The sequence below is a fragment of the Loxodonta africana genome, chromosome 4 (genome assembly GCF_030014295.1).
Source record: "Loxodonta africana isolate mLoxAfr1 chromosome 4, mLoxAfr1.hap2, whole genome shotgun sequence".
NCBI lineage: Eukaryota > Metazoa > Chordata > Mammalia > Proboscidea > Elephantidae > Loxodonta > Loxodonta africana.
The window spans coordinates 157,861,037-157,874,218 of NC_087345.1; the positions used below are offsets into that span (position 1 = coordinate 157,861,037).

Here is a 13,182-nt window from a genome sequence, read left to right on the forward strand (position 1 = left end):
ACTAAACTTTTACTGGAACTTGGCCATCATTAGGACATTGCTCCTTGATTTCATAACATTTTGAATGTTTCTGGAATCAGTATCTGTGACACTGACAATTCTGTGTTAATATTCCAGAGAAAATTCCTGAAGCTAAAATAACTACAGATGCTATATGGAAAAAACCTAAGTAAGCTCTGAATGTTCTAATCATATGCACTTTTTATTAAAATAACATATAAAGTTTCCAGATTGAATATTACATGATTTATGTCATTATATTCTTTGCTTTTATTCATTGATCGTATTTTTTCCAGTATCATAAAAAAGAAAAGTTTAAGCTTCGACTTGCCATTAAACATTTTAAGGAAAACATTTTAGTAACTATAAATCACTAGAGAGTTCTGATCTAGTTTTAATAAGCATTGCTAGGCAGATGACTGAGACATTACCAACACTGTTGACTGATTATTTAAAATGAATTTAATTCATTAGGAGCAATGAAAAATAGCTACTTATTCACCATCACACACACGCAAAAAAGACAATAAGTAAAATAGACTTTGTGCAGCTAAAGGCAATTTTCCATTTGGTAAATATCTATATATAACTTTTGATCAGTTTATGGAGCTAATAGGTTTCATTTGCTATAAAAGAACAAACTAAAATGTGAACTAAAAGTAACACCACTAATGTCATCTACAATCAAAGCAAAGTTGTATTTTATGAAAGTAAACAATTTACACCATAGTATTCTTACAAGTGGATGTTTACTAAACCACAGTAACCTGGCTTATGGAAGAATTAGAAAATGGTATTTGTAATTATTTTGGCATGCTGGCCCAGTCTGCTCCACTCCTATTTCCACTCATCTAGGGACAATACAATGATGAGCAGGTAAGTATACACATAATTACTTATTTAAGTCAAATCATTTATTCAGTAGATGCAGAAATCTCCTCTTCTCTGAAGTGCCCCTTCCCCCACTAAAATAGATTTAATTATTCCTGCCTCTGTCCCTCATGGAAACCCTGGTGACATAGTGGTTAAGTGCTATGGATGCTAACCAAAAAGTTGGCAGTTCGAATCCACCAGGCACTGCTTGGAAACTCTATGGGGCAGTTCTACTCTGTCCTGTAGGGTCACTATGAGTCAGAATTGACTTGATAGCAATGGGTTTTGTTTTTTTTTTTTTTTGGTTTCTGTCCCTCATAGCATGTTATTCATAATTTCTGTAATAATAGCACTATCATTAATGTCATAGTTTATGATACACACCTCCTTTTCCTCCTGCTAGACTTAGGGATTAGTCCTCATTATATGGCATTCACAGGGCCTGGTTTTGGGTCTGGCATGGAGTGGTGTTCAATAACATTTTTTTAAAAAAATAAATGGAATGAGTGATCCATTGACAAGGCAGCAGGTAAGAAAGACTGTACATGTCCTTGAAGTAGATTCTGTCAGTGAGAGAGGATAAAGTTTAATAGCAAGACAGTAGGTTAATAGAAAACTATAGAGTGACAAAAACTGTGTATTAAGGTGGCAAAGAGACAGTCTAAATTAAAAAAGTACATCATTGCAGTTAACCGCATAAGTGAACATAATCAGAAATAAGTATGTTGCCATATGAAGAATTTCATTCCTGCATAATCAAGGTTTTTTTTTTGTTGTTGTTGTTCAAATACATAACTTTCTTGTATGCACTTTTTAAGGAAGAAGGAAAGATAGGAAGGCTATCGATGATAACAGACAGGCCTACCAGAGAAAGAAACCCAGAGAATATTGGCAACTCAGCTGTTCCCTTTAGAAAGGGTCTGTAAGACAGTATGCCTTTCATTATCAAGCTGGCGAGGGCGGAAATGGTCGTTACACACATTAGTAAGGGACTATTCATAGGAGTTTTCATAGATGATCATATTCTAGTTATATGAGTTAAAGATCACGGTCCTCATTTTGCAGGAAAGGAAACTGAAGATCAGAACAATTAGATGACTTGCTTAGGTTGCAAACTTAGTTGATCAAACCAAGATTCCAGGTTCTTCCTATTAGGCTCTACAACCACCTCCTTGAGTTCTGGGAAACATTGTTAATCATCTTTGTGTTATATTCAAACTAATCCCAATTTTAAGACACTTTGTTTAGGCTGTTTCACATTCACTAAATTGTAATTTGAGGATTCCTTTCATATGAAGTTGGAGAATTTGGCCATATTCTTTGGGCATCTCGTGGAAACCTTGTTTAGGTAGCTTGTTGTCGTAGTAGTGATGGCTGACAGGTGTGTCTTCCACAGTTTTAGAGAAGGGCCAAAACCCATACAGCTTCACATTTTCACACAGTGCAACTGCAACGCTGGTGATCATCAGGCCTGTGGACAAGCGGTACGCTGTCACGCCTTTAGTTCTCCAGAAAAGGGCAAGATGTTTCAGGTACTCGGGATGGAAAAATATAACCTTCTGTCTTGCTTTAGACTCTTTCAGTGCGTAGTACACTTTAAAAGAGGCACCGGTGTTGGCCCTGTAGGAAAACGCTGGCAGAAGAAGGAACGCATCGCCATAGGCCGCAATATCCTCCAGAAATTCTTTCTTTTTCTTTAAGTTTCCATATCTGCCAAATTAGAAATAACAATTATAACAGTAATAATAATCAAAGTAGCAGTTTTAGTAATATGAGGCTGAATTTACCACTGGTCAAAAAACTGAACCACTTATATTACTGTATGTAAAAGAGACAAACGATGGATTCAGAGAAAACTCATTTAAGTAAGCAGTGTGTAAATATCATGAGCTAGGCCTTTGTCTCTTTCTTAGTATACCTGGGCTTTTGATTTGTACCAGGCTATTTGGACAGGCATTTCTGGTATTATTTTATCTTCCAATTCAGTAATTTTTTCTAAGGTTGCTTTTTGATGTTAAAACACTGTCTCAAACTTATAATCATGAAATATTTTCTCAAACATAAAACCAAAAAACCAAACCCACTGCTGTCGAATGGATTCCGACTCATAGTGACCCTATAGGATAGAGTAGAACAGTCCCATAGGGTTTCCAAAGAGTGGCTGGTGTATTTGAACTGCCCACCTTTTGGTTAGCAGCCAAGCTCTTAACTACTGTACCACGAGGGCTCCTTTTCAAGCAAGCATAGCACTCTTAAAAAATACATATACATATTTAAAAATTAATAGAGCTGTACACTTGTGATTTGTACATCTTTTGTATATATTATTGTAAAATAAAAGTTTCCTACAGAAAACCTAAACTATCTATATGCAAATGTATATAACAAAAAAACCAAACCCAGTGCCATCGAGTTGACTCTGACTCATAGCGACCCATAGGACACAGTAGAACTGCCCCATAGAGTTTCCAAGGAGTGCCTGGTGGATTTGAACTGATGGCCCTTTGGTTAGCAGCTGTAGCACTTAACCACTCCGCCACCAGGGCTTCCCAAATGTATGTAGAAACTTAAATTTCCTCCATGCATTGTGATATCTCTATATGTAGAATTTAAATTATACCTTAGTAAATATACTTGTGAGCATGATTGTGTGTGTTTAAAAAGTAAGCCTTGGGGAGGCTGGTATAATATTTTATCTCCTTTCAAGAGACACTAGAGTTATTTGGAGGGGCATATTCTATTCATAAAAATTATTAGTCATTTTGGGTGAAATCAATGGAGTAAAATTATGTATGGGATTTTTATTAACCAACCAACTTTCTTAGTGGTTACATTGTACTACATATGTAATAGTAGCTGTTATATTAGAAAATAAAGCACAAATTATTTTTTATTAATAAGCTATCCAAAAGGAAAAGTATATTTTGTCTGATTTTCCTAGGGCTTACTCCCTGAAGCTTTACGTTGACTAAGATTTTTCAAGAAAATGCTAAAAAGATAAAAGAGCAATGTTAAAACGCTGAAGGAAAATTGAAAAAAGTAACTCCCCTATTATAAAAAAATATGAAGAGGTAAGTTCTCATTTTATTGGCAACATTTAGCTATGACAATAGAAGTACCACAGGTTCATACCTGTTATAGACCACAGTCTCGGTAGAATGCCAAAAGTTGAAAACACGCTCTTTATCTATTTTCCCGAAAGGCCATTCCAACTGTACTGCACTCAGCCTCACAGGTTAGTGCTCAAGCTTAGAAACATGTTGCTGTTGTTGTTACAAGCTGTGGAGTTGTTTCCCACTCATAGCAGCTCCACTTGACAGAGTAGAACTGCCTCATAGGGTTTTCTTGGCAGGAATCCTTACAGGACCAGATTGCCAGGTCTTTCTCCCAAGGAGTGGCTGGGTGGAATGAACTTCCAACTTCTTAGTTAGCAGCCAAGCACTTAACCACGGCGCCACCAGGGCTCCTTAGGAAACATGTTAAACACTGAAAAAATGTTCTTGAATAGTTATGTAACTTGGAGATAACTTACTTTCCTGTTATGATACTGGGGTTCACAGTCACAAGATTTGTTTTACTGCCAACATCTTTACTAATATTTCCTGTTGTTGGGGGAAGGTTACACCTGAAATTTGGAAGCGGAAATATTTTCAAATTACAACTTGTTAAAAGATAAAGTTCACACCCATACACATATGATCATTGTCCTTATTGGAGAGAATCATTGCTATTAAGAAACCCTCAGAATCCATCTGATTTAAATTTAGAACTAGTAAGTACTAAACTCTTAGTTGATACTTCAACACTGCATAAGGTAAACGAATTTGATAAATGTTTTTATAAGTATCAAAATCAGAAATGACAATTACAGCTGCCTAGCTTTTGAAGAGTTCATAATCCTTTTATTAAAAGGGTTGTATTTATATTGATTATATTCCCACAGAGGTAACATCACCAATTTAGAGATTGAAAAAAAAACAACAAAAAAACCCTGTAGTGACGAAGGTTACACAGCATGCCAGAAGGAAAGACTATATTAAAAAAAGATCAAAATCTCCTAATTCCCATAAGGATATTTTTTCCACCAAATTATGCTGTTAATAAATAAAGCCCTAACGTTCTTCTGCCAATGTTTTCATATTGATGTTCTCATCTTCCTTTGAGTGCTAATTTGTTTTTAAATTGGAAAACAAAATCAGCATTGTAATTTTGAGTAATTTTATTCCCATTACAAAAAAGGAAAAGTTGGTTATGACTTCTAAGTATCGTTTACGGCATTTCAAGTAGACCATTTCTTTAAATCTATGCACAAAAATCGAGCATCTCTGAGGGCCTCCTTAAGGAAAGCCATTGAAAGTTGACATGTTCTGCAATATGGCTGAGCCTGAAATATTCTATTCCATGCTTTATAAGACCGATGAGTAAAGGAAACATGTACTTCCCTCATTGTTTTTAAAGATTCATCAGACAAAAATTAAATATAGCGCCTTGGGAAAAATAAATACTAATCGTAGATACAAGGTCACAAAATGATCTGCTTGGTGGGCTGCCTGTAACAAATCTACTTTCCAGAACAGAGACATATTCTTTTGAAGAATCCGGAGTTATTGTCAATGTAGCATTACAGGGACGTGTTAGGGAAAGTACTGTATGTACATAACAGTATAGTAAAGCTGGAGTCCCAGCATGGTGCCAACGGTTAATGTCTCTGCTGCTAACTGAAAGGTTGGAGGTTCAAGTCCACCCTGAAGTGCCTTGGAAGAAACTAGTCCTGGTAATCTACTTCCAAAAAATTAGCCATTGAAAACTCTATGGAGCACAGTTCCACTCTGGCACACACTGGGTCACCATAAGTCTGGATCAACTCGATGGCAATTTTTTTTTTTTTAAATAGTAAAGCCACTCACATTTAATTCATAGCTCCCAAACTTTTAAAATGAAAAAGCAAAACAAAACAAAAACAGTAAGTAGCTTCCAGATTGTTTTATACACTATCAACAGGCATAGCCAAAATCAGTATAGGCTTAAAAAAAAAAAAAAATTTTTTTTTTTAATGGCATTAACCACAACCAGCCCTTATTTTGCCTTTCAGTTTGAATGGCTAACTTCAAAAGGAACTCTATATTCTGAAAAATGTCTGGCATCAGCCAATGAACAATCTAAAAACAGGCATTTATTTTAGAGTTATAAATTAAATAGCTGCCTAGATGATTATTAGTTTTTAAATCTGAACTTTTATTTCCTGTATTTGCTATAAAGCAAAATGAATGTTTAGGCATTATACCCAACACAGATGTTTTGGGAACTTTAAGTCTATAAAAAGTCTTTTGAAAGAATTATTATTTATCTTCGTTATGGCTTTTTCAAATTGAGTACTTTGACAAAATGACTAAATCATTCAAGTACTGGCCATTTTTACATTAATCATGAAGAACACATTCAATAACTGTTAGACTGCCAGGTCTATTGTTGTTCTGTCATTACCTTCGGCATACATACTTAAAATGAGACTAACATGAGGGGGGAGCTATTTATTGAAAGTCATATTTCTTTTTCATTTGTTAAAAATGACAGTATTAAATCGAAAGGGATCAAAGGATCTCCTCTGATGTATGAAATCATTGCTTCGGAAACAGGGGGAAACAGATTACTATTTATTCTTTAAAAACGTGTATTTCAATTGAAATTCATCCTTAGAGGAATGAATCATCTTTCCATCACACTCTGAAAGTGGAGGTGCTTTGTAGCATGGCTTATTAGCACGAGGCACACGTAGATCCATGTTTATTTCTATTTTTTCAAGCTAGCTGGTACTGAGATAAAAACATTAAAAAAAAACAGACTTTAGAAGCTGCAGAAAACCTCCTTAATTTAAAGCCATGTAACTAAATATACAATGACCTTACATGGCTGCGTAATGTCTAGACCAGCATGTTTCCCAAGTATTATCTGAGAACAAAACTTCTTGAAAGGCTCTTTTAAAAAAAGAAAAAAAAAGATTTGCGAGGTCAGGTGAACCTGGAAAACGCTGCTGAACAGAATTCCTCTCAGGGAGCCATGGTACCCTTTGGCATATTGAAGGGTCGGCCAAGCTCTACAGTACAGAACCCTCTAATCATGATATCACCCAGAGTTTCCTCAAAGTGTTTGACCATAGCACACATTCGTCTTCCCAAACATTCTGAGGAGCTCATAATCTATGTAACACTTGAGGAAAGGTCTATCTGGATAATTTGTAGAATTGAGCCACACAGCTCAAAGATCAAAATTTCCGTTGGGTATCTTTATTAAAAAACAAATCAAAACAAACCCTTTCCCATCAAGTTGATTCTGACTCATGCAACCCCATGTGCTACAAAGAACTCCATAGGGTTTTTGTGGCTGTAATCTTTATGGAGGCAGATTGCTAGGTCTTGCTTCTGTGGAGCAGCTGGACGGGTTCAAACCACCAACTTTTAGGTTAGCAGCTGATTGCAAATGGCTTGTAGCATACAGGTTCCTATGGCAACGCCCCTTTAAAACAGACAACTGATTTTTTGTTTCAGGTTGTTCAGGTCTTACCTAAAAACGAAGTCAGATTTATCTATTTCAGCTCCACAGAGAGACTTATTCAGAATTCCTCCATTTCCAACCACTGCACACTGATTATAAGGGTACTCCACAAAAGGCTGGGACTATCAGGAGAAAGTGAAAAACAGTCATTAAATATTTTTACTTTTAGAACAATAAACATCATCAGCTTAATTCTGGTAGCTTAACTTGAACACACACTAAGGTCAAGAAAAGGATCCCTGGTGGTGCAATGGTTAAACTGCTCAGCTGCTAACTGAAAGATTGGTGGTTTGAACTCACCAGCCGCTCCGTGGCAGAAAGAAGTGGCAGATTGCTTCTGTAAAGATTACAGCCTTGGAAACCCTATGGGGCAGTTCCACTCTGTCCTACAGGGTCGCTAGGAGTCAGGAAGGAATTGTTGGCAACAGGTTTGGTTTTGGTAAGGTCAAGGAAAAGAAGAAGAAGCAGGGTTGGCGGCAGCATAGCCTTCTGATGAACTTAGTGTGACTAATAAAAAGCTATCCTGTAAAACTAAGTTCCATTTCTCTTGAGAAGAATAAACATTATACAATATAAAATATAAAGTGCAGGCAGTCCCTGGGTTACAAACGTCCAACTTACGTACAACCCATAGTTACTATTATATTAAAAATTTGAGGTACATACAATGATTCATAATAACAAATGGGCGCTACTTTTTGGCACATATCAAAACATTATTGTTATTATTACTGTATTATGTTAAAGATATACTAATACTTGATAAACATTTGACTAACTGACGTTAGATACGAACCATACCTAACTGTTCTAACTTACATGCAAATTCAACTTAAAGACATACTTGTTTGTAATCTGGGGATTGCCTATAATAACACCAAATATAATATATATTTACATAAAGTATAATAGTTCTATATCATATAATGAAGTAAATAAAATGAGAAAATAAAGCCCCAGGTTGTGCCTTTCTAACAAACAGGAAAGCTTTCAAAAAAAAAAAGAAAGATAAAGCAATTAGAAAGTAGCATTGAATCCTCTATTCCTAGACATAAAATTAATAGTTAACTTAGCAAAAGTTTTCCGTGCTTCTTAAATAGTCAGACCTTCAAGCTCAGTAATGCTATTAAACTTATGCCGGCCACCTTCTCAAATGACCTGCCAGGGTGCTTCAGGGAGGCCTAACAACTCCGTGCTGACATCTTTCAAATTAATTTCCAAGGTCTAAATCTTCTTTATTTCATCCTAGGACCCAACTTGTCTAACCGAAAAGGCTTTCCACTTTCACCAAGTCCCCCCCAACCTGAAACATACTTTTCACTTAAGCAATGACTTTTCCTTTGTTGATCACGTTCCCTGAAGTAATATGGCTGTGTCCTGCAACAAGGGTGCCAGCTCACACTTCACAGTGATAATGTCATGATTCACCTATTTTTTCCCTTGAATTAGACTGTAAGTTCTCAAAGGCAAAGGGCATGCTTATTACTTTTAATTTCCCCTTGTCTTTCACTCTAGACCTAGCATAGCACAATGTATGCAGTGACTTTTCAAGAAGTACTTGCTGGTCCAATGGCCTACCCAGCCTCAATCCTGTGGTAGGCTGGAGACTGCTTGTACCAGCTTGCAAGGGAGAGTTGATAAACATTTAGGAATTTTGTGAGCTGGTTTTTGAACCATTGGCAACCTGAAATCCCACCACCTGCATGTCAGTTTGTTGTACTATGGTCGTCTGCGTGTTGCTATGATGCTGTAAGCTATGTCGCTGGTACTTCAGATACCAGCAGGGTCACCCATGGTGGACAAGTTTCAGTGGAGCTTCCAGACTAAGACAGACTAGGAAGAAAGGCCTGGTGATCTACTTCCAAAAATTAGCCAATGAAAACCTGGTGGATCACCACAGAACACTGGCTGACTCAGTTGCTTTTGACTCATCATCAGGAGGGACCAACTGCTAGAGGAGGTGAAGCGGAGGGCCAGCAAAGGTGAAGGAGACTCTCTGTGAGACGGATTGGCACAATAGCTACAAGGATGGACTCAAACATGCTGGAGATTATGAGGATGATGCAAGACTGGGCAATGTTTCATTCTGTTGTACACAAGGTCACCGTGACCCAGAGTCGACTTGACAGCAACTATCTATCTAACCTGAAATTGGCCACGGTAGAAGTACTTATACCACTGAATTGGCAAATGCTACAAATTAGGACACCCCCTCCCCAAAACCAGTTCACCAGCACCACTGGCAACAGCCCAGGACTGATGTAGCTCTGAACAGCTTTACCACGTCACAGCCTAGAGGGCCAACAGACCCCTGAACCACTATGGTTGCTATCTGCTCCTGAGGCTGGATTCGGGAGATGCTAAACAAGCAAAGAGAACTATTTCAGTACTCAGTTACTAACTGAAAGACTGGCAGTTCGAACCCACCAGCTGTGTCAAGGGAGAAGAATGTGACAGTCTGCTTTTATAAATATTACCAAACCTAAGCCCATTGTCATCGAGTTGACCCCAGCTCACAGTGACCCTACAGGACAGAGTAGATTGCCCCACAGGGTTTCCAAGGGTATAAATCTTTACTGAAGTAGACTTCCACATCTGTTTCTTGAGGAGCGGCCTGTGGGTTTGAATCACCAGTCTTTCAGTCAGCAGCTGAATGCTTTAACCACTGCACCATCAGGGCTCCGGCTGTAAAGGTTACAGTCTTGGAAATCCTATGGGGCAGTTCTATTCTCTTCTATAGGGTCACTGTGAATCGGGACTGACTTGACAGCAATGGGTTTTGGTTTATAGTGCTTATTATGAAAGACCCAGGGTTCCAAGTGCGTAACTTTAACACATTTAATCTACTCAGCAACCTTATGAGCATTTTACAGATGAGAATTTGAAACACAAGTTTAAGTAACAGCTAGAAAGTGGCAGAGTTGGGATTTGAACTCAGGCAGTCTGCTTTGAAGTTGTCGTTAGTTGCCATCAAGTCAATTCCAACTCATCGTGACCCCACGTGTACAGAGTAGAATTGCTCCATAGGATTTTCAAGGCTGTGACCTTTCAGAAGCAGATTACCAGGCCTGTCTCCTGTGGCACCCCTAAGTGGGTTCAAACCACCAACCTTTTGGCTAGCAGTTGAGCGCTTAACTGTTTGCACCACCTAGGAAGTCCTCCAGAGTACATGCTCTTAACATTGTACAGCTTCTCACTAATCAAAGAATAAAATGTTGACTTAATTAAATGCCTTATTTCACTTTATATCTGCATACCTAGTGTAATGCCTAGCTCTTCAATGAATGGTTCCCAGGTCCCTGAAGCTATTGCATGTCACTGAACTTCTAGCTAAAGGTGTCTTCAGACAGTGTTTACTAACTGATACCACAATAAATTCTGAATTTTATAGATAGGGTAAATGTAGAATGCAAAAATTCAAATATGCTCCTCATGGTACAATAGAAAAGATTACTGAGGGAAACAGCTCTCAAATTAAGCACTCAAAATGATGAACATTTTCTCTGATTTCTTGGTCAACTGGGGGAAGACATCCATATGCTTTGGAATCTCATATGCAGTAGGAGTTTCAATAAATCTTAAACCTCAACCTTCCCCAAAATGAAACAAACCTTCTAAGAAAAATGCAAATTTACACAACTCACCTGCCTGCTCATGCTCACTCTGGTTGGAAACCACTTTTGTTGTTTTTCTCTTCAAGTAACTTGGCAAAATTTCTGGAGGAAGTTAACTCATACCACCTGTTATGGACTGAATTGTGTGCTCCCAAAATGTGTGTCAAACTGGCTAGGCTATGATTCCCAGTATTGTGTGGTTTTCCTCCATTTTGTGATCTGATGTAATTATGTGTTGTAAATCCTAACCCCTATGATGTTAATTAGGCAGGATTAGAAGCAGCTGTGTTAATGAGGCAGGATACAGCTATAGAATTAGGTTGTATCTCCAGTCAATCTCTTTTGAGATATAAGAGAGAAGCAAGCAGAGAGGAGAGGGACCTCATTACCATCAAGAAAGAAGAGCCAGGAGCAGAGCACGTCCCTGGACTGGGGGTCCCTGCGCTGAGAAGCTCCTAAACCAGGGAAAAATTGATGACAAGGACTTTTCCCCAGAATCGACAGAGAAAGCCTTCCTCTGGAGCTGCAGCCCTGAATTCAAACTTCTAGCCTCCTAAACTGTGAGAGAATAAATTTTTGTTTGTTAAAGCCATCCACTTGTGGTATTTCTGTTATAGCAGCACTAGATAACTAAGATACCACTTAATCAAAGGCATTAATTGTGATCTGGTTGGGGATATTTTTCCATGTGTTTTTCTAGTTTCTTGTAAGCCAATTATATAGGCTTTTTATTTGTGTGTATTTTTATTTTTTGTACAAAATGGAATTAAATATTAATTTTTGTTGTTCCAACTAATCCCCCAATGATAAATGTTTAAGGTTTAAACCTTTTGATATTACTAGTAAGGTAGGGAATAATCACTGGCTAAAGCTAACCTAAAAGGAAGGGAAAATCATTAAGATGCCCTAAAAATTCTAAAATTTAGACCTAAAAGCCTACAAAACAAACCTCTGATGCTCCCATGTTACCAGGACTTGAAAAGTCAAAGGTTGGGATTAAATTATTCCTTTTCAAACACTTCATCATTTATCTCATTCCTTTTTGATCAACTTCTTTTTGACCTTATCGTCTTGATCAAACATTTTTTAATCAAGTCATGAAAAGAGGCATGAGAAAATGTGTTAAGCAATAAAAATAGGATGGTCTTTATGAAGAGAATTTTCCTCCAAATTTGGATTATATTAATGGACACATTTCTCCTTACTGTTTCAAATGATATTATACTGTATCATTCACTCATTTGTTTATTGAACCACTATGTATTGAATACATATATAAATATGTACCCAGGAATATTCAGAAGCTTGGGATGTATCAGTCAACATAGCAAACAAAAATTCTTGTCTTAAGAAGGCTACATTCATTCACCACAAATTCTTACACATTACTTTCCAAAGATGAGCCAAATAAAATAAACCTTATAGTTCTTCATGAAGGAATTGACTTAGTAACCAAAATACACAACAGTAAGAATCTTATTTCAGGTAAAAAATTGTCATCTTCACAAGTCCAGCAATTACTACACAGAAAGCCCAAGTGCCTCATCTCACTCAAGGATGAGTCAGGAGGACTCGAGGACTGGGAGAGCATTTTGTATGAGTTATAAATGCCATTCTCTGCAGAGACCCACTGCATTCCAAATTACTATTTCAAAATGGCCCACAATACACGTTTTATATACCATAATGGAGTGTGGCATTTTAATCAGTTAATTATTCCATTATGAATTATAACCTATAGTGAGAGAGACGTTACCAGGAATGGTGACACAAATCACCCATACCAAATCTTTACTCACTATTGGGAGCATATTAAAGATGGTCTCTCCAATCGGGATTCTTTTTTTGCTTTCTACCTCATAAGTCATGTTAGTCCCAACTGGAGTGTTATTTTGAGAAACGACAAAGTTCTGAACAGCATCACAACAGGAGGCAAGCTCTGCCCTGCAAAGGATAAGAATAAACAGGAGTCAAGGAACAAGACTAAGAAACTAAAAATAGAGAAGACGATGGATCATGCAAAACGGGAATCTGCCCCATTGACTTTCAGAAGGAAGATAAATCATTCACAAAGGTGACACTTTTATCTCATTCAATTCTAACTAGCCCTTGATGGTAGAATGGTGACTTGGCAGAAGAAAAT

The 13,182-nt window shown here is 37.4% G+C and overlaps 1 protein-coding gene across 1 annotated transcript; it reads right to left on the minus strand.

Moving 5' to 3' along the window:
* Positions 1-205: 205 nt before the first annotated feature.
* Positions 206-12,974, minus strand: ST8SIA6 (ST8 alpha-N-acetyl-neuraminide alpha-2,8-sialyltransferase 6). The gene is made up of 4 exons (XM_003410722.4): positions 12,839-12,974; positions 7,435-7,547; positions 4,406-4,498; positions 206-2,583 (listed from the first exon to the last, which is right to left on the minus strand). The coding sequence occupies exons 1-4, from the start codon at positions 12,905-12,907 to the stop codon at positions 2,118-2,120; spliced, it is 741 nt and encodes a 246-aa protein (XP_003410770.2). The 5' UTR covers positions 12,908-12,974; the 3' UTR covers positions 206-2,117.
* Between the last annotated feature and the right edge of the window lie 208 nt (positions 12,975-13,182).